This window comes from Microtus oregoni, unplaced genomic scaffold, assembly GCF_018167655.1.
Source record: "Microtus oregoni isolate MIOR12 unplaced genomic scaffold, Mior012 000003F_ref0000135, whole genome shotgun sequence".
Lineage (NCBI taxonomy): Eukaryota > Metazoa > Chordata > Mammalia > Rodentia > Cricetidae > Microtus > Microtus oregoni.
The window spans coordinates 33649475-33676411 of NW_024543062.1; the positions used below are offsets into that span (position 1 = coordinate 33649475).

General features: G+C 52.4%; 1 protein-coding gene across 3 annotated transcripts in view; it reads left to right on the forward strand.

The window, feature by feature from the left end:
- Sez6l (seizure related 6 homolog like) overlaps positions 1–20474 on the forward strand; it is a 150437-nt gene extending 129963 nt beyond the window's left edge. Inside the window, exons 11-17 of one of the 3 annotated variants that reach the window (XM_041647492.1) lie at positions 1469–1663; positions 3695–3886; positions 10567–10761; positions 12261–12293; positions 14229–14343; positions 15200–15302; positions 17762–20474. In XM_041647492.1, the coding sequence (XP_041503426.1) occupies positions 1469–1663; positions 3695–3886; positions 10567–10761; positions 12261–12293; positions 14229–14343; positions 15200–15302; positions 17762–17791 (863 nt within the window). In that variant the 3' untranslated portion in view covers positions 17792–20474. The remainder of the gene's footprint in view (positions 1–1468; positions 1664–3694; positions 3887–10566; positions 10762–12260; positions 12294–14228; positions 14344–15199; positions 15303–17761) is intronic. The other 2 variants (XM_041647501.1, XM_041647510.1) reach the window with 2 other exon arrangements.
- The last annotated feature ends 6463 nt before the right edge of the window (positions 20475–26937 follow it).

Consider the following 26937-nt stretch of genomic DNA (forward strand, 5'->3'; position numbering starts at 1 on the left):
TCACCACCAACACCACAACTACAGTAAACACAACCACTTAAACAACTACAATCACCAAAACCAGCCGCCCCTCATCTACAACTACCACAACATATACAACATATACAGGCACACCACCAGTTCTATGACCACATTCATCACTGCTACCATCACCATCTTCACCATCACCATACCACTGAGAGGGAGAGAGGGAGAGAGAGGGAGAGAGAGAGAGAGAGAGAGAGAGAGAGAGAGAGACAGAGAGAGAGGGAGGAGAGGAAGAGTTGTTGTCTGGGTCTCCTTGCTCACAGAGTAAACTAGAGTTAACAAGGGACGGATGTTTTGTGCCTCCATGCTGCCTGCTGGAGGAAAGCAAAACCTCCATTGTCCTCGTAGTGGCCTCTGAAAACCGAAGACTGACCAGTGTAGGCCACTTGGCCATGGCCACCCAGGTAGACATGGTGACAACTAAGTAAATTCTGACTGTGACTCCTGCCACAGAGGGGACAGAGTCCTCCACAAGGTGTGGCATGGCAGCTCTCACTGAGGGTCAGCAGAGCAAACCTTTTTGTCTGAAGGCATTTGACAGAGAAAGCTTGCAGTACTCATTTCTGCTTCCAGCCTGAGCTCGTGCTCTCTCTCTCTCTCTCTCTCTCTCTCTCTCTCTCTCTCTCTTCCATCTCTCTCCTCTCCTCTCCTCTCTCTCTCCTCATCTCCCTTCCCCCTCCCTCTCCCCTTTCCCCTTCCCCTCACAACCCACTAAATAAATATCCAACCTCACTCTGCATGGTGCACATACCTATCATCTCTGTCTCTCACCCGCCATGGCTCTTCATGGGACCAACTGACCCACTGAGGTCTCTCACCTGCCGCAGGAATCCCTGCCACCTGCTGCCCCTCAGGGAACAGAGCTGTTTTATTTTTACCATTACACTCACTCCCTTTCTTCCTTTCCGTCCATGTTCCAGCAGGTGCAGATGAGCCCCAAATCCAGCACTTGGCGGATTTTTTTCAAAGACCTAAAAATAGGGGCCCCTGCTTCCCTCCAGGCAACTCTAGAAGCTATCTCCCTGTCCCCTTCCTTCAGGCAGCCGGGAGAGGTCCTTTCTCCAACTAAAACTGTACTGAAATCCTGGAGGAAACCCCTGCCGACTGCTCAGGGTAGCTTTCCTCAGGCAGCCGAGGCCACTGCTGTCCCCAAGAGCTATAGAATTGCCTCAGGTCTGCGCCGTGCAGTCTGATGCAAGCACAGGAAGAGTGACAGCTCTGTAGGAGGAAGAACAGGTCCCAGCTCAGTGGCACCTCTGGGTGTCCTGGGTTGTGGCAAATGTTCTTCAGCACCGTGCAGCTTGAGCTGAAGAATTTGCGAGTGGTTGCTGTCACTCGTGGTAAGCCGTTGTCTTGCTGTGAACTGATCTTCCACAGTTCAGGTAGCAGCTAACTGCACCGGACTCTGCCCCAAACCTAAGGAAGATGTTTTGTTTTAAAGAGGTGTCACGGAACGACTCCTGCTCAGATTTGCCGGAGATCCAAAATGGCTGGAAAACCACTTCCCACACTGAGCTGGTCAGGGGAGCCCGGATCACCTACCAGTGCGACCCCGGCTATGACATCGTGGGGAGCGACACTCTCACCTGCCAATGGGACCTGAGTTGGAGCAGCGACCCCCCATTTTGTGAAAAAAGTAAGAGTCATTTTTTTCTCTCCCTAAGTCCCTCCCAAGGACACACGTCACACGTAATCAACCCTACCTGTTTAAGGTTGGAGCGGTAGGGACTGTGGAGAATGAGAGTCCAACCAGTGTGGACATGATGCTGAGTCTTTAAAGCGTCTGGAGAGCCAAGCAAGGCAAGCCAAAGCCATCCGTCCAGTTCTAGGCTTCCTCCACAGGCATTCCCGGGGCGCTCAGAAGGAAGGAGCCTGGCTGCCTGTGCCCCGCCATGAAAGGGGGGTAAGAAAAGCAGGGGCTGCTAGTTCCTTGCTGACGCTCTACTGCCACGGAAGGAGCTGGGCCTTGACACGGCCTCTTCTCCTGGCCAATTTCTCCCCACTTCCTGCATCAAATCCCCAACCCTGTTGTGGGGACCTCCAGGTGACATTTTAATGCTCCTGTTCCACAAGATTAGACTCAGAATAACTCAAGAATAACAAGTGTTGGCAGAGGGCAAGGGTGGTGGGCAGCGACAGAGTAGGGAAGGAAAAAGACAGCAACACAGGGAGACCTACTGAGGAGCCACGGTCAGCCACATATATATGTGTGACAGCTGTGGCACCTGGCACACTCAGAAGGACCCAGGGAGGCAGAAGGGTAGGTGGATGGATGGATGGATGGATGGATGAATGGATGGATGGGTTTATAGATACAGATGGGCCTGGTCTGTACATTGGTCAATGCTGACATTTTCTATGTAGGTATTTCTCTACCTCTCTCCATGTATAGATGTCTGCTCATATCTGTCGATAGATATATGTGTGGGAGATATTTTTGTGGCTTCCTAGACATAGATATCTATGCAGATAAGACAGTTATAAACCATATGTTTGATATACAGTGTGTATTATATATACATATATACAAGGTAACTGATGCATAACTATATATGTGGCATATGACTGTGACTATGTCTATATAAAGCTCTATCTAGATGATTCTAGATGGACAGACATACAGACAGGATAGAGGGACAGATGGACAGAGGATTGCGGGATGGGTGGACAGACAGATGGCTTACAGGTAGGAATAGCTGCAGAAGGTATTCCACGTGGAGGGATGCACACACATAAACTGTCAGTGGCTGAGGAAGGTGGACATCGTCCACACCATTCGGGTGTTCACTTCCTTCTTTTCTAATTAGTTTACTGTTTCCCTTTTATCTGTATCGATTTTCTAATAAAAGTGTAATTGATGCTTGTTTTCTAGTGTCAAGCATTACAGAGAACAGGAACAACCCTCGCTTTGTTCCTCCCACTCTGGCCACTGCTAGGGATTTCATAGAATGGGTGCTCAGACTGGGTCCTTCCCTCCCCACCGTGCTCAGCCCACATACACACCATGCTAACCCTCCTCAAGTGCTCCCCGCCCATGCTCACCCTCCTCACAATGCTCCCCACTCATCCTCCTCTTAATGCTCCCCGCCCATGCTCACCCTCCTCAAGTGCTCCCCGCCCATGCTCACCCTTCTCACAGTGCTCCCCGCTTATGCTCACCCTCCTCACAGTTCTCCCCGCCCATGCTCACCCTCCTCACAATGCTCCCCACTCATCCTCCTCTTAATGCTCCCTGCCCATGCTCACTCTCCTCATAGTGTTCCCCACACATGCTCACCCTCCTCAAGTGCTCCCCGCCCATGCTCACCCTCCTCAAGTGCTCCCCACACATGCTCACTCTCCTCAAGTGCTCCCCAACCATGCTCATCCTCCTTACAGTGGTCCCCAACCATGCTCATCCTCCTCACAGTGCTCCCTGCCCATGCTCACCATCCTCACAGTGCTCCCCGCCCATGCTCATCCTCCTCAGTGATGATTTGATACCTTAGATGTAGGTTTGGGTCCTGGTGGAAACCTTGGGGGAGTTTTCAGTAATACATTATAATTTATTTCTCCTCCCACCTGACTTATGTCCCCAAAGGACTGACGTGAGATGCTCTTGAGATCTCCCCATAAGTCTTGGCGACCCGTGGTGTCACTGTGCATCCGTGTGTTCCTCTCTCCGCAGTTATGTACTGCACCGACCCTGGGGAGGTGGAGCACTCCACCCGCCTCATCTCCGACCCCGTGCTTCTGGTGGGCACCACCATCCAGTACACCTGCAGCCCTGGGTTCGTTCTTGAAGGGAGCTCACTTCTCACCTGCTACAGTCGCGAGACGGGGACTCCCATTTGGACATCCCGCCTGCCCCACTGTGTCTGTGAGTCCTGCGTTCATACTGCGGTCATTGTTTCAGGCTTGCTTCTCCGGCTACCTGCTACCGAGGAGACCGCCCTGGGGGAGGGACCACATTGCGTGTGTTACCACCACACACCATGACAGTTGGCACTGGCAGCCACTTATGCAAAGGCTTTCAGGTAAACCCTGAAACTCTGTCAGCCCTCTGCCAGGTTTCCCTCACCTCTCTCTTGTTTTCTCATTAAGAAGAGGGTGTTGGGGCTGGGGAAATGGCTCTGTGGATGCCACACTAGCTTCATTGCTGAGTTTGGGTCCCCAGCTCCCACAGAAATGCGATGAACTAAAGTAGGTGGTGTTAAGTCTTGGTGAGTACTTGGCCAGGCCGACTTCCACAGGGAGAGATGGAGGAAGGGAATGCAAGGGTCAGAAAGTGGTCACCACCTAGTTAACAGAGTTCAGTTGCAAGGCCAGGCTTCTGGTGACCCCAGGAGTCCTGCCCATGGCAACTATAGACCAGGACAGTGTAACCAGCAGAGAGCTTGGCACGACATTAAGGATTGAAGCAGCTGTGTTCCCAGTGCCCATGTCTGGTAGCTCACAACACCTGTAACTTTAGCTTCAAGGGGTCTGACTTCCTCTTCTGCGCTCTGATGGCCACACACTGACAAACACAGAAATTCAAACAGTCGGCCGTACAGGCTGGGAGGTCACCGAGAGGTGTGGGCAGTTGAGACCCCAGATAATACACCTGAGCCTCAGGAGCCTAGGGGAAAACAGAGCCCTGGCAGGGCACAGCTGGTGGCCTGGCTGCTCCTCCAAGGGGAGTCCATTCTGTGACCTGTCAGCCAGGCCTGGCTTCCAAGGACTCCAACAGCAAGAAGCTCCACAAACAGACAAGCACGGAGGCCCTGTCCTGGAGCGGCTGCTCATGGCTCTGCTGTGAGCCTGGCCTTAGGCAGCGCATCAATACCTCAGCTCCTCTGTTGCTGGAAGGAAAAGCCCTGAGGTGTGTCGCTTCTGATAGAGAAGAAAGAGAAAATGAAGTCCTAGAGACCTCACCTCTCCTCTGCTTGTGACCAAGAAGGACCTTGGTCCTCGGATTCACCTGTGTCTGCATATGCAAATTATGGAGCCGAGATTCACAAGGTGTAGGAGCCTTCGTTACTATAAAGGGCCCTTGAGGCAGATTGATTTAGAAAGAAAAAGGGTTCCTTGAACCCCCAGTCATTAGTCCAACAGCAGCTGGTCTGGTGTACATCTTGACCAGAGTTTGTGCTGAGGCTGAGAGCTGAGGTTAGGGTCCCATCATCCATAATGGAACAGCCGAACGGCCCCTGGACCTCTACCAGGTCCCATCTCCCACAGCACCACCCTGGGGAGCAAGCCCTCACGCATGGACCTCTGAGGGACACACAAATCAGAAGAAGGGGGGCAGCCTCCAGAGCCCACAGCATGAGCTCTGGGCCCGCCCAGTGACTCCTGAATGCTCAGACACACCATTCTTGCAACCAAGGCTGCAAAGACACCCTGGGGGTGGCCACCAAAGCCCAAAGATCCCCAAGCCTGAGCCTCCCTCCCCTGGGACCAGCGTTCCTGGAAATATCCGTGTCAGGTGCAGGGCTGAGTGGAACTGGCTTCCCTGACACCCATGCTAATGAGCTCACAAGTCATAGCAGTGTCGGGACACTAGAAAGCTCGGGGAGAACCTGGGGGAGGGGAGAGGGAACGTTCCTTCTCATGGTCGCCTGGGCAGGAAGCTGAAAACGGAATTGAACCAGACTCAGATTGTAGCTCGGCCCCGTCCTCCTTGTCAGACACTGACAAATGAGGTGCCTCAGTTTACCCATCTATAAAATGGCAATGCAGCGAGCTGTTGACAACAGAGACAAACTTCCCACAAAGCCTGTCTGCACCGGCTGTTGGCTGAGCGACTGTGACAGGTGACCCTGTGGTTCTTTGCCACAGCTGAGAAAGGAAGAAGACAGTCGTACCCGAGTCTCCAGCTCTCCTGAAGACCTGACAAAGGATTTCTGAACCACGTGTGGTGTTTGGTGGTCCGATATCCCCAGCACTGCTGAGGCAGGAGGATTGCAAGGTCAAGGCCAGCCTGCTCGGCAGAGTGGCGCAGAGTGGCGAGACCCTGCCTCCAAACAAGCAAATCTGGCTGAGGGTGTGGCGGTGAGACACAGGAATTTGGTCTTGACTGCTTGGAGACATAGAATGGCTGTCATCTATCCAAAGTGAACATCCAAATACTTCAGACATGAACTCAGTGACAAATTAGCCCATTGTCCATACTGTGATGTCACCTCTTCTCTGCGAACCCAACTAGACTTGCAGTCACCTAGGAGACACACTTCTGGACATATTCATGCTGCATTTCCAGAGAGAAGACGCCGTCACTGATACCATCCCTTGGGCTGAATAAAAAGGGGGTTTCATCTCTCTGTCTCCTAACTGTGTGCACAGTGTGACCCGCTGCCTCACCCTCCTGCCACCATATGCTCCTCGCCCCATGGACGGCATCCTCAACTGTGAGACAGAATAGACCCTTCCTTCCTGAGCCACACAGGGATGTGTCGTCACAGCAACCAGGAAACAAGTGACAGATGTAGATTGTACTGGGCCTTTCAGAACAGCGTCCGGCAGCCACACCTGCAATCCCAGCATGCGGGGTCCTGTAATTCCAGGAAGGATTACAGAGAAATCTCCTGGGGTGCTGCTGCCATCTTTTGTTCGGTCATTTCTGGGTACCACAGGGATTGCGTGGGACTTTCCAGGTGTCCCTCTGTTCCGGGAAGATGGAGGCCGGATTCCCCTCAGAGTTTGGCACTGCTGAGCCCTGGGAGAACAGAACAGGAACCATCTCACTGCCTCCACTCCAGCTGGCTCCCAGAACAGGCCTGGCACAGGCAGGGTGCCCATCAGCTCTCTACCGAGTGGCACGCACAGTTGGTGGTGGCTGCAGGACCTTAGGCCGACAGGGCCTAGTGAACTTTCTCCATGAGGCTAGCCTCTCGCTTCAGCTGAATAAGCAAACCAGAAAGATTAGAACCGACGTTTAGCCTGGACAGCACAGCACACTCTGTCCTCTCCTCCCTGGGTGGAGCTAAAGCAGGAAGTTCATGAGTTCAAGGCTAACCTGGGCTACAGTGTGAGACCCTGTCATTAAAAACCAAAGGCTAGGAATGTAATTCACTGGTCAAGTATTTGTTTAGAGTACCTAAGACTCAGAAAATAAACTAAAAACGGAATTAAATTTAAAAGTCCTCCCTCCCGCAAGTGCAGGCTCACTCTTCAGGATTTAACAATCCCTCGCTGTGCCTCAGATCCCATCCATGAAAGCTGTAAAGCAAGGAGTCTTGGGGATTTCCCAGGAGGCGCTGCGACATGATTGTGGGTTGACAGCAAGGCTCAGACTATGCCCAGAGCCAAAGGCAGACTTGAAGTCTATGGATGACCTTCGTCTCATGGCACGACAGCGTTGGCCAAGCCTGGTCCTCTGAGCCACTCTCGGGAGCTGATTTGAAGGGGGCTCTGCACAGGTGACACCCTTCCTCTCTTGGAGGAGGGCTGGCTCTCCAGCACGTGAGACTGCATCTGTCTCCTTCCACATGTGTGTCTAGTGGACTCCCGAGAGCGTGAAGTGCACACGGTCTCAAGGGCATGACACTGAGTGACCTGCCCAGTTTCTCTGCAGGTTCCACAGCCAGGCAAGGCTGTAGGAAATGGGTGTGAGTGCCTGCCAGGATGTGCCCACACTATCACTGCCATCTGAGATACACCATCCAAGATAAGCCTCCAATTGTACGGTGGCCAGTGAGGGCCCTTTCTGCTCAGCCACGTTGTATTGGTCACTCTGTTAGTTTCTGGCAGAGAAAAGGTTCTAGCCTGGCCCTGTGTTCTGCTGTGTGCCTCCGGCCTCAGCCTTGTGGAGCCAAGCTTGAATTTGTTTTATTTATCTCAGTGAACACTGTGAGGACAAAATGCCATCAAGAAGCAATTTCAAAAGGAAGAGGTTGATTCTGGCTTACAGTGGAGGGGCTGCGATCCAGCGGGGTGGGGGTGGGGGAGGGGAGGGTGGGAGCAGTTAGGTAGACCATCACATCTGTGCTTAGAAAGCAGAGAGAGAACTGAACCGGGAAATGGTGCCAGGCCAGGCAATCTCAAGGCCCGCCCCCAGCGAGGCTTCACCACTTAAAGGTAGAGTGACCTTCCCCATCCGTGCTCCAGCCTGGCCACAAGGGCTCAGTCACACGAGCATGTATGCAGGTGACTCTTTGCGGTGTCATTCACACGACAGCGTGCCTCATTCTTATGTGCTGGCCTGTGGTAACCATGCAGGATGCAGCTGACTGAAAACCTGGGTCCTGTGACCCAAAGCCGGTGCTGGGCACTGGGGTCCTAAATGAACCCAGTATAATGCTGAGTTCCGGGAGGGGGAGCACTGGAGAAAGCACACACACTACCACTGGCACCCACCACTACACAGGGTGCTGGAGACATTCCTGAGTTCCGGGAGGGGGAGCACTAGAGAAAACACACACACTACCACCGGCACCCACTGCCACGCTCAGTGCTGGAGACATTCCAGAAGCTCCAAGGACACTGAAATTCCCAGGGACAGAGCCAGCAAGGGCTCGTTAGATGATGCATCTTACAAAACAAGAGGCAGCACCATTTCAGGCCCTCGCTGTGGGTCACAAGTCTGGGGTCCTTGGAGAGCCTTCAGTCCACACCATGTGGACCCCTGATGGCAGCACACACCACAGCCAGGTGTCTCACCCGCCACAGCGAGGCTGCATTTTTTAGAAAGAAAGAAGTTCCCATCTCAGGCAGTGCTATCATAGACGTGGTGTCCCAGCCCTTCCCAGGTTCACAGCTGAAAGCAAGTCTTGGGATCCTGGCCATACTCAGGGAACAGTACTAGCAGGTGGAGACCACACAGCCATCTCCACTTCTGTCTGCGGAGCTCACCGGTGACAAAGGGAGAGAAAACATGGGGGGGGGGGGGGGGAGAGGAGAGGAGAGAGAGGGAGAGAGAGAGCATGCATGAAGAAAGAGGGAGAGGGCCCTTCACATGGCAAGGTGCTCATGTTTAGTGTGAGGTAGGGGATGAAGTGGCCCTGAGGGACAGTTAAAAGCAGCTGTCAAATGCTTCCAGGTCCTGTGGGTCTAGACAGGCCAGTTCCCCCTGAGTCCTGGACTAAGGACTGTGGGTTTGAGAAGATGGGTTACACTTGGAAGACGGAAGCCTAGGCTGCAGGCTTGTCTCGGGTCCCTTCTCGCCTGAGGCTTGCTCACCTGCTGATGAAGCTCACTCCCTCTCATTTTCTGAACTGCGGGGCTGCCGGTGCAGGAGGCAACATCTGAAGCCACCCCTCTTCTCGAGCCAGAGTGAGACCCTCTGGTAGGGCTCTGTGGAAACACTGGAACCTGTGTGCATCGTCAATGAGAACATAGCACGGGGTAGCTGATGTCAAGACTGCATACGGATCCTCAAAATTAAAATGGGGCTACCCTGGGACCCAGTGATTATCTTTCTGGGTATCTACCTCCAAATAACCAGAAGTGGAACTCAGCAGATTCACACAGTCACGGTGACGTCAGCACTGTTCACATTAGCCTACCGTGGAGGTAAGCCATGTGTCCATCAATGGGAAGTGGGGACACACGGCATGGGCTACGTGTTGACAGAACTACTCAGCCGACGCGAAGAGAGGCCTCAAGGACCTTTGCTAAGAGATAGAAGAAGCCTTTCCTCCCAGAGTAGTCACACCTGTGGGAATCCCTGCCTTCCTCGGGTTCACGAAGACAGAAAACAGGAAGCTGGCTTCCAGAAGCTGGAATGAGAGGAAGTCTTGATGCTGGAGATCAGCTGCTCACGGCTAAGGAAGTCGGTAACCTGTGTGAGGATTTTGCCATAATTTAAACTCTTGTAAAAGTTTTCAGGATTTGTGGCGCTGAGCAATATTTGCTGGCTGTCTCCCAAGGACAAATGGTTCACCCAGCAAGTTCCACTCTAGGTCTCCCAGGAATTGGCTGGCATCGGCAGTACCCAAAATCAGCCACCAGGGGGCAGTATGAGCCTATTGGTTGCGGCCACTTAAGGCCTTTGATTCCACAGACCAGTCTCTGCAGGACAATTGTCCTGAATAATTTACAGTGTGGGCACTGCTGGGTGGAAGAAGAACACTAAAAACTTGGTGGCCGGTAGCATTAGGGAAAGATTCCTGGAGGAGGAATGTTGAAGGATGGAGACCAGACCTGGACATGCCAGGTGGGCTCTGGAGGAGTGGACAGGCTTTTTAATCGATCACCACCAACTTCCGTCACTTACTGAGTGCCCTCCACACGGCGAGGATGCTTCTCACATCTTACTTACATCCATTGTTCTTTGGAGTCCTGCGGTCGTGTTCCCATTTGCTAAGGAGAAAACGGAAGCTCAGAGAGGGTGTAATACTTTCTGGAGGTCACACAGCTAGTCAGTGAAAGTACTGAGATTTCTAACCCGATCCCACCACCTTAATCATTCTGTGGTGTTCACATGTAGATGTACCCCGAGATGGGAGAGAGCAAGAGGGATGGAAACCATCTAGGTGCAGGGGAGGGCCCTGAGAGGGGATGCTGCGGATGGGCTACCCGGAGACTGGTACTGAGTCTGAGACAAACTCTCAGAGCCTGTGTCTGGCTTCATTTCAGCTGAGGAGTCCCTGGCATGTGACAATCCAGGGCTGCCTGAGAACGGCTACCAGATCCTGTACAAGAGGCTGTACCTGCCCGGAGAGTCCCTCACCTTCATGTGCTACGAGGGCTTCGAGCTCATGGGCGAAGTGACCATCCGCTGCATTCTGGGACAGCCGTCCCATTGGAGTGGGCCCCTGCCCATCTGTAAAGGTAAAGAGACCTGGGGATCCAGGGTCAGGGCTGGCTGGCCCGGGGAGAAGCTGAGCTTGCTCTGAGGGTGGCCTTTGTGGCCTCGTGGGATCCAAATCCAGTGTGTGCCTGTCCAGTATGTTTTCTTCCTTTGGTTCATACATTTTTTTCTTGAGACAGAGTCTTGCGTAGCCCAGGCTAGCCTCAGACTTTCTTTGTAGCCAAGGCTGGCCTTGAACTCACGAGCCTCCCGGCTTCCACCTCCCAAGTGCTGGGACTGCGGGTGTGTACCGCCACACCCACTCTCAGTTCCTTTTTTGTTACCAGAACAAAATATCTGTGAAGAGAGTTTACAAAGAGTGGAAGTCTATGTGGTTCAGGCTTGTGGAGGCGGAGAGTCCAGCTCAGTACTGCACCTGTGGGTCCGTGCTGCCGATGGCGTGGCAGGACCATCTCATGGTGGGACAGAGAGAGCTTGCCAGCTCCTACAGAGTCACTGAAGCCCAGTCACCACCCAAAGCCACACCCCCTCAAGCAGCATCAACCTGTAAATCTAGGAATTAATTCTCTACTTGGGGCACATTTGGAGTGCTGCAACTAGCTAGCTTCTTAGCCAGGGTTAGTGTCACTGCTCGGTGGTGACCTCAGTTAATCCAGATGTAATCGGGAGTCCTGGAACCTACCAGAGTAGCCAGAGTAGCCTGGCTGCTATCTGTGCAGTCTTCCCATGTAAACCTTCACTTCCAGGCTCTGCCTCCAAGAGTGCCCTGGTCCAGGCAATTCAGTGCTTGGCCAGCATAGTGACTTTGGTGACAGAGCGCAGATATCACCCTGGTACCTTGAATCTCAGGACTTTATAAGAAATATGAGCTTATGAAAATAATTTTACAAGGAATGCAGAACCCAGCCAATAAATACAGGGACAGACGCAGTGCACAGGCTGAGCCGGTGGCGGAGTCTCTAGTCACACCTCTTAGAAACAACATTAAAAGACCCCATGAAGAGGCCAATAGTCAGAGGTGGGGACCATATAACCATCTTTCCAGCAACTGAATGTTTAAGGCTAGCACAAGAGGCTGTGTCAAAGGGGGGGGGGGGCGCACGTGAAAGCAGCTGACGCCCTGGAGCCATCCACGCTCATGCTCAGAGTGTGTGACGGAGGAGCCCTGCAGCTCTCTGCACCACCGGCTCCTCTGTAAGATGTTGGTGATAAGCTGCACTCACATGTGCCGCAGTAGGCTGGCCAGGGGTGGGTGGGAGTGTGCAAGAGCTCTGGGCACAAACAGAACACAGCATGTGCCATCACCATCCGTGATGCCGGGGGTCCTTGCCCGTCTCTCCTCTCACCATCTTCGGGGGTGCTGTGGAGGGAACCATCCTGCCTGGCACCAGTAGCAGCACCCTCACCCTGTGCACCCTGGGCTTTCCCATGTTCCCCACCACCACCACCACGTCAGCTTCTTCTTATGCAAACGGCGGACTCCCTTGGTGTTGATGCCGCTTCCTGCTTTCTGTTTCAGTTAACCAAGGCAGTTTCGAACACGCACTGGAAGGTGAGTTTCACTTTATCTTGAAAGTTCCAGTACATGGATGGCTGTAGTTAGCTTTCCCTGGGGCCTCCAGAAGTAGCTGCTAGGACTCGGCAGTTAAGAGCGTGCTGCTCTCCCAAAGGATCTAAGTTCTGTTCCCAACACCCATGGCAGGTGGCTAACAACCACCTGTAACTCCAACTCTGGGGGGCTCCAACGCCCTCTTCTGGCTTCCATGAGCAACTGCACTCACTTGGCACATACACACACAGGGATTTGAGGTGGCAATGCAGCCAGAGAAGCCTGACAAGTCCCGGCCCTGCCAGCCAGCTTCTGACCCACAGGTGCTGAAGTAATAAGAGCGGTGGTGGCGGGGCTGCGTCCCCAACACCCCAGCCGCCTGCCCGGCTAGCTTATGCCCCGAAATAATTACACAGACACTGTATTCTTTTAATCACTGCTTGGCCCTTTAGCCCTAGCCCTTACAGGCTAATTCTCACATCCCGATCAACCCATCTCTAATAATCTGTGTATGGCACCCCAAGGTGCGCTTACCAGGAAGATTCTAGCCTAGTTCATCCTGGGTCGGAGCTTCATCCCGGGAGCGGGGCATGGTGTCTCTCTCTCAGGCGTCTGCTCCCGAGAGAGCTGTGGAGTCTCTCACCTCAAGGTGCTGTGGAGATCAAAACAGCCTCACTTCACACCCCAAGCAGAGCATCCTCCAGTCGCTGGTGAAAGGGCTGCCTGGAGCATCCAGAGCCCTGACTGCGTTCCCTGGCAACCCCCCTCTCCCTTTTCTGGTACCTTGCTTTGTGGGGCAGGTGACAGACAAGATGACAACAGGAAGCCAGGATCTGTTGTTTTTTAGGTTCTTTCCTTTCTTCCTTGTCTTAGTCACTTGTCTCCCTGCTATGACGCCCAACAAAGGCTGCTTGAGGGAGGAAGTGCTTGGCTTACCAGTCCGGTTTCTGTCTGTCCTGAGAGGAGAGGCACGGAGGCAGGAGAATGAGGCAGCTACTTGCATGGCACCCACAGTCGGGAAGAGGGATGAGCACCGATGCTCGGCTCACTTTCTCCTTGGGATTCCGTGAGGGACAGCAGCCCATGGGATGGAGTCTCCCCACCTCACTTAGACCTCTCCAGATATCTTACACCAGGCGTGTGCCTCCTGATGCAGTCAGGGCCACAGTGAAGATGAATCCCACACACATGCAGCAGTCATGCCTGCGCCGTGTGAGTGCAGTGCAGGACCGTGCACACAGATGACAATGACCTGCTGTCTCTAGCACCATTCGCATTGTGCTGACAACACGCTGTGGAGTTACGGGTCATTAGCTGATGTTCACTTTGAGCGGGACAAAGATAATTGTTGGGAGGATAATGGGTCAGCTGTTCCTGGAAAGCAGGGTGCCCCCATGGGATCTCTCTGCCTGGGAATCACAGGGGGTCGAGCTTCTAGGAACAAGTGCTCCCAGCCCCCAAGATATCTACCATGGTCCCTGCAGTTGCCACATGCATTGGGGGCAATGTGAGGCTGGGCAATTGCACTGTCCCCACTGCCCCGAGCCACCTCTGGGTGGCATCCCACTGGCAAGCTTTAGAAGGGTCTCCAGCCTGGTGCAGCTGCTCACAGGTGACCAGAGAGGAAGGCAAGCTTGTTCCTGAACTGTATCCAAGTCGCCCCCTGAGTTGAAGTTTAACCAGACTTCCGCCCTCTTCCCAGCCCTCCAATGGACCTGGCATGGCCAGGGTTCAAGCTGGTTCTCAGCTGCCCTCTGGCCACCAGGGGCTCCCTAGCCAAGGTCAGCAGCCTGGCCTCTGCTCACTGCCTCTGTCCCTCCGTGCCCCTCCAGTGTCCGAGGCTGTGGGATGTCAGGGGGTGGGGGACCCCCTTGAGAGTCGGGTTCCCCGTGGGTGTGGAGCTGGTGGGAAAGGAGCCTCAGTGGCTTGTGTGCTCAGTAGCAGAAGCGGCAGCAGAGTCCTCGCTGGAGGGCGGGAACATGGCGCTGGCCATCTTCATTCCGGTCCTTCTCATCTCCTTGCTGCTGGGAGGAGCCTACATCTACGTCACGAGGTAGGTGGGGTGTGCGGCTGTGAATCTGCATCTCTAGGGCCTCAGAATCCCTGCCAGTCTCTTGGATGTAGCGACCTCATGTGACGTGGGATGCTACCGTCAGTCAGAAAGCGTCTTGGTGCCTCTCGGTTCCTCCGTTAGCTCTGTCACTTAGCAAATGCACAGTCGTGGGCAATGGTGCCAGGGGTTGGTCCTGGGTGCTGAAGGTCACAGCACTTGCCCTCGATGGACAGAAACCGTGCCCAGAACAGTCATAGGCACTGTTCACACAATCACAGAGCTACCCCTGTGTGCCAGCAGCCTCTGGGCTCTGAGAACATCCCAGTGAGCAAAACAGATGCCAGTGAGGAAAAGCAACTGATCTCCAAAGCACAGAAGGAAAGCAACTATTAGATCGTTGACAAACAGAAGAAAGCCTGGAAGGGAGAGCGAAGGCAGAGGTTGTGTGTTTGAGTAGAGTGGTGTAGGAGCGGCTGCAATGAGTAGCGCTTTTCAACAAACTATGAAGTGAAGTGAACTGGGAGGTGAGCAGGCAGAGAGTGAGTGAGAGCCCTATAGATCCCATCCGCTCACTCTGACATGCGTGGTGAGGCATGGTCCAAAGAGGCAGGGGAGTGTAAAGAGACACAGAAATTACTTCACAAGTCAAAGCAATTGGGCTCCTCCTTCCAGGGAGAAAGGTGAAAAGACTGGCTTGCTCCAGCCCTGTGTGGTGAGGAGTTGGGATCCTTGCCCTCAGTGGGACTCCCACCTGCTCAGTGCCACGTCCACGTACCCCTTGCCCTTCGCAGAGACTCGTGCAGAGCCTTGGGCGCAGCAGGGCAAGGATGCTCAAGCTCCGCTGTCTCCCCTGCAGGTGCCGACAGTACTCCAGCCTCCGCCTGCCCCTCATGTACTCCCACCCCTACAGCCAGATCACCGTGGAAGCTGAGTTCGACAACCCCATCTATGAGACTGGGGTAAGTGGTGTTACTTACTGCTCTCCTGGAGTCCCCCCCCCCCTTGAACACAGCACTGCCAGCAGAGAGACCACTGAGGAGTCCTGCCTCATCCCTACCAAATCCCTGTACTCAGCAGGTTGCTTGGAGAAGCCAGCTCTGTTCACCAGTGGTTAGAGCCAAGCTGGGGCATCGGAGACAGTTTCTGCATCTCAAAGCAGAATGGACCATTCTGCACCTTGCAGTGCAGGCTCCTGTGGGACAGCTGATGCCTTAGAGATAGGCATATGACCTGAGAAAGTGTTCCCTGGTTGGGGGGATGTATAGCTCAATAAAAACAATTTTTAAAAAGCGTTCGCTGACCTCCCTGTCAGGAAAACCTCACAGAGCACTCTCCTGTGAACCTGGGTGGCACAGATCACTCCCTCAGGAGTCAAACTAGAGATGCAGGGAATGCTGCAGCCTCTCGTGACTTGTGTTTTGTTTTGTTTTATGTGTGGGTGGTATTTTAAAAAGTTGAAAGTCGGACTTTTTTGGTTTTTCAAGACAGGGTTTCACTGTAGCTTTTTGGAGCCTGTCCTAGAACTCTCTCTGTAGACCAGACTGGCCTCGAAGTCACAGAGATCCACCTGCCTCTGCTTCCCGAGTGCTGGGATCAAAGGCGTGCGCCACCACTGCCCGTGACTTGCATTTTAAGTCCACTTGTATGAGTAAGGTGAGCGGTGTAAACCCAGGGAGCGATGTTCAGGCAGGCAATGGCAGGAGTTCCCTGTCATCTTGGGCATTGGGCAGGCACACCTGCATGTGATGGGCTTGTGCACCTGGTATGGTGGGTGACTATGTCCACACTAGGCAATGGACTCCTCAGCTCGTACAGAACCTACTAGTATCACCAGGAATTGCTGCTGTGGTTGAAAAACTGGCTACAGGTGTGATCTCTCACTCCAGTGAGCTCCAAAGCCTGGCAGAGCACACAGGCCTGCATCAACACTGGTGTGTGGTGTATCACACGACAGGCATGTGATCCTCAGACGCTACCCTGTGACTCATGAGGATGAGAGATCAAAGTGACTTGGACAAGACTGTACCCAGCCAGGAGGAAGGTGGTCAGCTTGACTTGACACCCTGCACCCTCATGCTCTCCTGCCTCGATCAAACATGTCTGATTATGATTAATTACCACTCTGAAGGACCATGACAAGCTAGCCAGTTTCTGTGACTGCATGATGGGGACCCTTGAAAGGACCCCTGAAACACTTTTTGAAGAAGTAAAGCTGAGATATAGGTGCGTGTATAAGTTAGATGGTGGCTGCAGAAAATGCAGATGGGACGTGTGAAATGGTCCAAGGGTGCACACAGGGAGCCGCCAGGCTTGGGGTTTGTGACAGCGCCACCCTCAGGTCACCGTGTCATGACATGTAATTCTCCCTTGCCCGTACTGACCTGGCCCCATGGCTCCCCCTTTGATCTCCTATATGTAATATCTCATGTATAAACACTGCTTTGGGTCTCACAAGCCATAGCCACAGGTTCGCCAAGACTTGGCCAGGGAATGATGCACACACCCTGGCTTCCATGGTTGCTTACGGCAAGTTGGGCAGGGAGGCTTGTGGATAGTAACTGGAAAAAGCAAGTCTGTCAACAAACATGAACGAGCTTGGAAATGAGCCAGAGTTGTCCTGACCATCCTCTGACCTCTGACTGGTCCCTTGGGTGTTGTAGGAGTTCTCTGTATAGGGTGTTTTGTTCCTGAAGCCTAGGGAGGCCTTCCAGTCATCTGGTCTTGGCTGCTCTTGTGTCTGTCTTGATGCCTCTGGAATCCCCCATTCAGCCCTGCCTGGGCCGTGGGAACCATCTTACATTCTGCCCATGATACTTCCCATCCACCAGGAAGGGTTGATGTAACCGCCATAGCTGTGTTGGCCTAGCAGAAAGTGAGTGTCATTTCCAAGGTGGAACCTGTGATCTCATTGGCTCCTGACCCTCACCCCTAGGACTGGCTCAGGGAGCAGTGGAGAAAGGCAACCAGCCACACTGGTGGAGACAACATTCAAAGGATGGATTCATGTTGATTTGGGGAGAGGGAGGGATTCCACATTCCTTAGTCTGCCTGTGAAGTGGGAGGTGCTAGCATCAGTGGGGCGGGACTCCTAGAGGACCAGCTGTTGTGGGCTCTGTGCTTGTCCTTGGTCACAGTGTTGGTGAGAGCCAGACCCCAGAAAGTGCCACAGTAAACACACACACACAGACACGCACACACATGAACACATACACATGTGCACACACATACACGCACACGCACGCACACACAGACACATACATGCACACACACACTTGTAATAGTGAATGGACAGAGCAGAACAGACTGCATTGCAGGGCCACCAGGCCAAGGCCAGGGTCACAGGAGGGATTCCCTGGACGACATGGGCTGTTCCTCTGCCACTGAGGATCTGACCCATCTGTGCCACTCTGTCCCACAGGAAACGAGAGAGTATGAAGTTTCCATCTAACAAGAGTTTCCCTGGAAAGGGGGACGTGAGAGATGGACATGCAGACACGGACCGTCGGGACCTCCTCCGACATCCATCAGAGACCTCGTGGCACTGGGCTGCAGCCATCGTAGCAGCCATCTTTTCCTCTACACTTTTGATTCAAAGATTCACTGTTTCTTCGCACTATTTACTATATTTAAAATTGAAGGAATTGAAATCGGTGAATTTGGTACACTGGGGCTGCAGCCAAGGTCACACAACAGCCTCCATTCCCAAGGCAAACATCAGCAGGTAACCACAGCGGCGAGCAGGTCCGGTTGGGTCAGCAGTGCCTCACTTGGGCTGCATCACCCTGTATGGTCTTCAGCAGCAGGCCATGGCGTACTTGGTACAAACAGGAGCCCCAGGGTTGTCGGAATGTCTCTTGCAGGGCTGCCTTGGAGGAATTTAAGCCTGAGTACTTAAGCCCAGTTATTTCTCCTCCAAAACAAAATCCTTGTCCTCTTTTCCCATTTTAAAAGTGTTTGAAAGTTTGGGCCCACCCTCTCCATCCCACAGCCTCCAAAGGCAGCAAAGATTTGCTAAGCATTCTCTGGGCTCAAGCAACACTGGACAGGTGAGAAAATGGCCTCTTTCTTAAAAAGGGATAAGCCCCAAGGAGGACTGTCAGGGAAGAGGCACAAGGATCTTGGGGAAGGGGACTCCAAAGAGGGATGGATGCCAGGTGAGCTGTGACTGGAACCCACCTCTGCTGGCAGGGTCTCCCTGAGGCTAGGGTCATGAATCCACTGGCAGCTTGGACTCCAGAGTCACAGGATCTGCTGTGGGGTATCCTGACCTCAAAGCCAGGGATCAGCTCTGACTCTCACCTGGAGTTTTAGACTGTCTGGACCTTTACCCTAGGTAGGACTTACATACATAAGATGTTACCTCCAGCTTCCCTTGTTCTCATGTGCCCCTTGGCAGGGAAGGTGCTGAGTTAGAGAGTCCTCCCTGGCCTCTGCGGCTCTGAGTCGGGGAATGGCATCAGGGCCCCAGTAGAGGCCGTGTGTACAGAGTGGGGTGGAAACCACAGGAGAACAAGGCCCAAGACCCAGATTGAACCTCAGTAAAGACAGTGTTTCCAATGGCAGGCCCTCCTTAGCTTTCAGGGTCCTCAGAACCCCAATCCAGGGCAGCCAGAGGCCATGGCTCTCCAGAAGTTGGTTTTCTAAGTACAGTGATGAAGAAAGGTGTAGGGGTTAGGTGCTGGGGGGAACAGGAGGTATGAGGGGCAGTGATCATGTGCGGACCATGTGGTGACCAGGAGGGGCTCATCTTCCTTCAGGAAAGCCCCCTGCATGTGTATGCCTGACTGCTGTGGCTGGGGGTTTCTGGCCACAGTGGAACCAGAGGAGAAACCATGCAGGCTCTAGGGAGCAGGGATTCTTTGGGAAAGACCCCACCTGTGAATAATGTGACCTTTCTCCCAGAGGCAGAACCTATTTGAGATGCTTCCATCCCCAGCCCTGGTCACCCGGGAACTCTGTCCTTGCTGTTTCATTTCTGTCTGCTCTATGGCCCTGGGAAAACTAAGCACTCGACTTCTGTAAGGTCTGACCATGTGTGAGGCCCTTCTAACCTGCTCCTCAAAGCTGACCAGGTCATGACTGGGACATTTCTTGACTACTGGGTTGGATAAAAAAAAAAAAATGTTGCTTTCTTTTTTTGCAGAATACCAATGTCTTAGTTCTGTCTTGGTGGTACAGTCTCTGTGATCATGGTTTGAAATGTGTTCTAGCCTAGCGGTGAATCATGCACGCTCACAATGTGCAGCGATTGAAAGGACATGTTGGTGTCTTTATTTTTAAATACCTGACTATGTATTTGTAACATGTAAAGGCTTGAAGCAAAAACAAAACAAAAACAAACAAAAAAAAAACAGTTCTACCAGTGCCAAATATATACAAGGCATCTCATCACGGCCCATCCCTGTCTGTTTTTACAAGAAGGAAATTTGAAACCATGGGGATTAAATATTTTTGAACTGGATACACTCGTGAGCCCTCCCACAAGCAGTAACCTGTTCTGACGTCAGTGGGGAAACACGTTTACAAGGCGCAGGCTTCCCGAATGTGGGCATCTTTCATGCTGATGACGCAGGCTGCACCTGTCAGCATTACCTGTGCTTTCACTTGCAGAGCCCCTCCCTCTTCTGCCAGGAGCTCATCTTCCCCCCTCAGCTTCCTTTGTGGTAAACTCACTTTGCCAGCATAAGTATTCTGAACTCTGTCTGGGGGCCATCTTTCCAAGTGATCCCACCCCGAGCCTTTGAAACCAGCTCTTTAGAGAGTTCACAAACCTCAGGAGACAACTCTGGAGACCCACACACAGCCCCGGAGAAAGAGAAAGGTTACAGCCAGAATGGTGGCACCACGGGGACTCCGACGAACCATGGATAGCTTCAGAGACCATAGGCAAAACGACCTCTCCTTTGGGCATGACCTTTCTGCGTCTTTGCAGAGGCCCAGTGAGATGGCACTCCACATCCGGTCCTGTGCGGCACTCAGCACCCGCAGAGGTGGGCGTCTTCTTGGATGCTTGCTTTTTCATTTATCATCAAACAAAATAATAAAAAAGCAAACTTTCTAAGCTAGAAAACTGAAATGAAGTCATTTTCCACTTTGTATATATTGCTGCTAATAAAACAGATATAAAAGAATGGTGGATGTGGATTTTGTTCCCAAGGCTCCAGGGTGACACCAAGGGCCATGTTTCCAGCTTCTGAGGATTGGGGTGAGGTACTTCAGATGCTGAGGTAAGACTTACCCTCTCTACAGTGCCTATAGGCCATGTTTAAGGGATGTTTAGAGCAAGACCTATCTGAGGGAATTGCTACCAACACAGCCAGGACTTCAGTCTCAGGCAGTCTCGACAAAAGCTGTGGAGACTGCAGGTTCAACATCAGTGTGCTTGTTCATCTCCTGTTCTGTGGGGAGTCTTTTTCTGGCTTGAAGTGGCCCTTTTTATGCAGTCTTTTCATAGCTGAGGGGAGTAGAAAGAGGAAAGGAGGGAGGGGGGAGGGAGCTGGTCCCAAGAAAATCCATCCCAGGCATGATCTGCTTCCTTCAGGCCTAGAGGCCCCCAGGGTAGGACAGCATCACCCCCATGGCTCTGCAACAGGCTACCCTATTCCCACACTCTCTGTCTCTGGGTACCAAAGGAGAAAGCAGAGTTAATGGACCAGGGCCGGTGATGTGGTTCAGTGGTAAAGGTGTTTGCCACCAAGCCTGATGACTTGAGTGTGATCCTGGGCCCCACAAGGTTGGAGAAAGCTAACTCTAGCTCTCCTCTGACGTCCTCGTGCATGGTGTGTGTCTCACACACATAGCAAACAAGCACACCAAAATAAGTGTAATTTAATATTTTTTATTCAGTAGACCAAAAGAGTCAAAGCCATCCATGAAGATACACGTTTTCTTTTCCTGTAATAATGTATTTGAATACTAGATAATTTTCAAATTTGTTACCAGATCATTTCTAAGGTGGAAAAATGGAGTGGGGGGGAGACATGTTCCTGGATTCCAGCAGGGGGAGACAGATTATTAACTCAAGTCTGTCCTGGGCTACATAGTAAGACTGTATCTCAAGAAAACAAACCAAACAAAAGTTTCCAAAGATTACAAAGTTTTCAGTTCATGTATCTGAACTAGTAGACTTCCTCAGTAAACATGAATAAAGAGATGTGTTTGTTCCTCTATCAGCAATGTCTGTGTGTGTTGTGTGTTGTCTGTTCCCTTGAGACAGGGTCTCAGCCATGAGTCACAGGGAACGCTGCCCTCAGACTGAGTTGTGGTTGGTTCCATTCACATCAGTTTTGCAGCAGTTTCCCAGTCTGCCTTAGTGCTGGGCTTGCTCCCCTACACTCTACACAGCAAGGCTCTCTAGAGCTGAAAGGATGGGGCAGACAGCAGTCTAGAAGAGTGAGCACCCGGTTTCCTGAGGAGGAGGCAGATGGACGGCGGCTCCAGGTCCAATCACCTTTCTCTCTACTCTAACCCAGTCAGGTGCCTTGGAGCACAGCAGGCCCTGTGTGGAAGCAACTGCAGGGCAGCGGCAGAAGTGAGAACACAGTGGGCAGGGGAGAGGCTGCGCTCCTCCACCCGAGCACAGATCTGAGGGTAACTGCATGAGCCAGCATTGCAAGCATGAGCCAGCATTGCAGGAGCTTTCTGCAGACAGAGGACAGAGGGGGCCCTAGGGGATCCTGGACATGGGGAGGACAGGAGCACTGTTCACAGAGCCCACCAGATTTTCAGATTTTTTCCCCTATTAACTTTCATCCAGAGTTTCTCACATTTCTTTGATACACATGTGTATGTGTGCATGTTCGTGTGAGCACTTGTGCACGCAGAGGCCAGAGGGCAAACCCAGTTGTCATCCTCCGAACACCATACATTCATTTGAGACAGGGTCTCTTCTTGGTCTGGAGTTCACCAAGCCCCACGAATCCTCCTCTTTCTGCCTTCCCAGTGCTAAGTATCTCCTGATTATCCCAGACTTGCCTAAAACTTACAGCAATTCTCCTGCCTCCTCATCCTAAGTGCTGGAGTGACAGGTGAGTCACTCACATGCCTATAAAGAGATTTTTTTTTTTTTTGCTCCAGGAGGAAGGAGTACATGGGCAGCCTCACTATCCAGATATTTAAACCAGGAGTCACAGACCTACCTGCCCTACACACACACGTGTGTGTGTGTGTGTGTGTCTTAGGCACGGTTACTATTGCTGCAGTGAAAACACCATGACCAAGAGCAAGTTGGGGAGGAAAGGATTTATCTGGCTTACACTTCCACATTGCTGTTCGTCAACAAAGGAAGTCAGGACAGAAACTCAAGCAGAGCAGGAACCTGAAGGCAAGAGCTGATGCAGAAGCCATGGAGGGTGCTACTTGGGCTTGTTCCTCATGGCTTGCTCAGCCTACTTTCTTGTTTTTGTTTTTGTTTTTCTTCTTTTTTAAATATTTATTTATTTATTTATTTATTTATACAACATTCCTTCCATGTATGCCTGCAGGCCAGACAGATGGTTGTGAGTCACCATATGGTTGCTAGGAATTGAACTCAGGACCTTTGGAAGAACAGTCAGTGCTCTTAACTTCTGAGCCATCTCTCCAGCCCCTTGTTTTTGTTTTTTGAGACAGGGTTTCTCTGTGGTTTTGGAGCCTGTCCTGGAACTAGCTCTTGTAGACCAGGCTGGTCTCGAACTCACAGAGATCCGCCTGCCTCTGCCTCCCAAGCGCTGGGATTAAAGGCGTGCGCCACCACCGCCCGGCCAGCCTACTTTCTTATATAGAATCCAGGATCACCATCCCAGGGATGGTCCTACCCACAGTGGGCTGGGCCCTCCCCATAAATCACTAAGAAAATGCCCTATAGCTGGATCTTATGAAGGCATTGTCTCAATTAAGTTTCCTTCCTTTCAGATAACTCTCGTTCATGTGTCAGGTTGACATATGACGAGCCAGCACAATGTCCAAGCAGGCATGTCAGGAAGTCTCACTCCATGGAGTGTCTGGAGCTGGCATGGTGCCAGGCCAAGCCGTGGGTGTTGTTCATATTCAAGCATCTGTACTGGCCTGACCTTGGGGTGTGTGTCCTCAGCTGTAGCCACTGAGAGCACCTCCTGTGCACATTCCCTTCGTTCCCTTTTAAAAGGGCCCTGCCCACCTCTCATCCCTCCCTCTCCCCATTCTCCCTCTTCCCTTCTCCCCCTTTCCTTCCTCCTCTCTTTTCTCCTGCCCCCAGAAACAGGTCTCCCCTCTCCTCTTCCCCTTTTTCCATCCATTGCTTTTGGAAACCCCCCAATTTAAAAAAAAAAAAACCTCCACCTGAACTCTGTTACAAGGTGTCTTTTTCTCACATTACAACATTGGCTCTCTGACTGGGACAGGCCCTTCTGGTACTTCCTCCTGCCTGCAGGCAGTTTAAGGCACACCATAATCCTAGAACCTGATCTACATACAACACCCTCACTTCTCTGGATGGCTGGGTTCCTTCATCCAACATGACCTGATTGGTGAGCCCTTCCCCACCTTTGGCTAGTTCACACGAATGAGGATCCATCTAGTCTCTCGAATGTGATTTCTAGCCTTTTGGTTTCAATAAGCCCTGGTACCAGGCAATCATGGCTCTTTGGTCTCAGAGCCCTTGACCCCTGCCCTTTGCATAACGACCCACTGGGAGGCCTATGCCAGTCTTATTTCTTGAATCCTCAGGTCCTTCAGCCCCTGCCCTTTGATTGATGGATTACCAGGCAACTAGTGCCTTTTCGAGACCCTCGTTTGATAAAAAGCCATTGGATCTCATTCTGTCTCACTCGTGGGAACAAGCCTGCCAAATAACTGCTTCCTGGCACTCTATATCCTGATATTTCACAAGACCTTTGCAACATTCTGCCAGCGATCCTGATCTCTGTTGCACATGGCATGTTTTTTTTTGTTTTTTTTTTTTTTTGGATTTTTCGAGACAGGGTTTCTCCGTAGCTTTTTGGTTCCTGTCCTGGAACTAGCTCTGTAGACCAGGCTGGCCTCGAACCCACAGAGATCCGCCTGCCTCTGCCTCCCGAGTGCTGGGATTAAAGGTGTGCGCCACCACCGCCTGGCGCACATGGCATGTTTGCTCAGTGGCAGAGCTCACCGAAAGGCAATCACTTCATGCTGTGACCCCACCTCCTGCTCCACCTTCAACAGATCTGCTCTTTCCACCTGCAACAAATCTGCTTTCTTGTTACAGGGGGCTTTTCCTTCTATTCAATACTGGCAATTGGGTCTCTGGCGGGACTACCGCCTCTGACCATTCCCCTGAAAGTGAGGCTTCCTTTCTTGAGCACAGTCCTCTCCCTCACCTTCTGGCTTTTCTCAAAGTCCTGGTACCAGGTGACTGTGTCTCAGAGCTCAGAGCCCTTGGTCCCTGCCCTCTGCCTGGCAACCCACTGGCCAGCCTGTGCTGTCTTGACACTGACCCTCTCTGAATTCCTGGGATGCCAGGAATTGCAGACCCTTGGATCTTCTCTGCCTCATTCCTGGGAATTGGATCATTGTTTATACCTCCTTGCTCCCACTGGGATGTTTTTGGAGACCCATTGGCTATTCCTAACCAGCTATTGTTGCAGGACTACCAGCTGTTGGCCATAGAGCTGGAGGCGCAAGACCATCAGACACATCCAGGAAAGGATCAGGTGCTTTAAGCCCTAGGGAGTCGACTTGGCTCCACTTCAAACAGCATTTTACCAGGTCCAAGCAGCACCTGATGGTTCCACAGAGCCTAGACAGTGAAGTGAAACAGCCAGATACTCCAGGATGTGGCCAGCACCCCAGCTTTCCCAGGTCCCCCCAAAGATGAACGATGCCCCCAGGTCAGGAGGAAGTAGTCTTGAGAACATGGCGTCCTCATCTCTGCCTCACCTGCTACCCCTTTCTAACTCCTCACCTCTTTGTGATAAAAAATGGAGGAATGTTAGCATTCAGGCATCTGTACTGGCCTAGCCGTGGGGTCCTGACAAGATACGTCCTCAGCTGCAGCCGCTAAGAGCACCTCCTCTGCACACTCACTATGTTCCCTTTTAAAATGGGCCTGCCCACCTCCCATCCCTCCCTATTTCTGTCTCCATCTGTCTGTCTCTTCTCTTATCACCAAAGGCTAGTCCTCCCTTTCCCCTCCCCACTTTCCCATTCACTTTTCCTCAAGGAGACAAACCCTCCACCTGAGCTCTGTCGAATGGCATCTTTCTCTCTTGTGCCACTTTTTCTAAATTACAGCAGGTATGGCTTAACAATACCAGCCACTGCTGGCGGCTGCAGGCTCTCACCAGCTGAGGTCAAGGAGCTTCGGCGTGCAGAGGAGATTGCAGAAGAACCAATTGCAGGGAGGGACATGGCCAGGCTAAGGCAGAGCCCAGACTCAGTGCCCAGCTGTGCTGGCAGGTACCCAATGACCTGCAATGGGTCCCTCTTCTCACAGGACTCCCCGCATGTTCCTAAGGCCACAGGCACAGGGAGTAATGGTTGTAGTTGATATGAATGTGTTATTGCTGAGTCCAACCTGGGCTATGTGTGACTGGGAAGAGGAAAGAAAATGAACCCCTGGATGTGGGAAGTGGAAACAGGAGGATTGTGGGAAACTGGAGCGTAGCATGGGCTCAACAGCAAGACCCTGCCAGATGAGTGTGAAAGAGGGGAGAGAATATGGGGGAATACAGAGAGACTCTAAACGAGTGCACAGGTGTCCATGAGAAACTGAGGAGTCAGCCAGGGTGGTCACGTGGCTGCTGCAGGTGCGAGGTGCTGCAGGTGAGGGGCAGGCTCTAGGAAAGGGGTGGTATGGGTCGAGAGAATGGCGGCTGCCACTACTACATCTCACCTTTTGGCTCCTACATCCTCACTGCTCACAAAAGCCACCCAGCCAAGGCAGGGACAAGCAGCCCACTCACAAGACTCCATGTTCACACTTCCATGTCACTAGAGAGTGTCACAGTGAGATCTGGACTGGATGTGCTCAGTAAGTGCAGTTAATGGTTGTGGAACAAGGTGACGTGTGTTGGGTGGCAAGGGACTGAGCACGCAGAATCAGCCAGGCTGGTGCTGGTGCTGTCTTGGGTCTGGCAGGGTGGACCTGCCTCCTCCCATCCCACCTGTTTTATTCCTCTTAGGTTAAGGAAGAGGCTCCTCAGGAGACCCCTGTGGTCACAGCCATAGTCCCAGTATCCAAGATGCCCCTGCGCCTCTGGAAATGGATACAACTTAGTTTCCTGACTCAGCAGTCAAGAACCTAGACTGGACCTAGACAGAGACTCAAGGTGTCACAGAGGGAATGTGGGCAGAGAAATGGGATCTGCACCCAGCGTGGTCTTAAGTCACCCATATGGGCCTGCCCTGTCTGGCCCTCTGGAGCTCCCTGGGTCCTGCTCCTGCTGGGGAAGCCAGCTCCCACTCCAATATATCAGAGGTGCAGAGCCTGTTTGTCTGCCCCAGGTGGCTTCATGCAAACTCCACCCTGTGACACTGTGACTAGGGGGCTCCAGGAACAGAGCCAGTAGAGGGTGTTGCATGGCACCCTAGGGTGTACCACCTCTGTTTCGGTGACATTAAGACTCATCTACAGAAGGGAGGTGACAAGCTAGGAGCCTA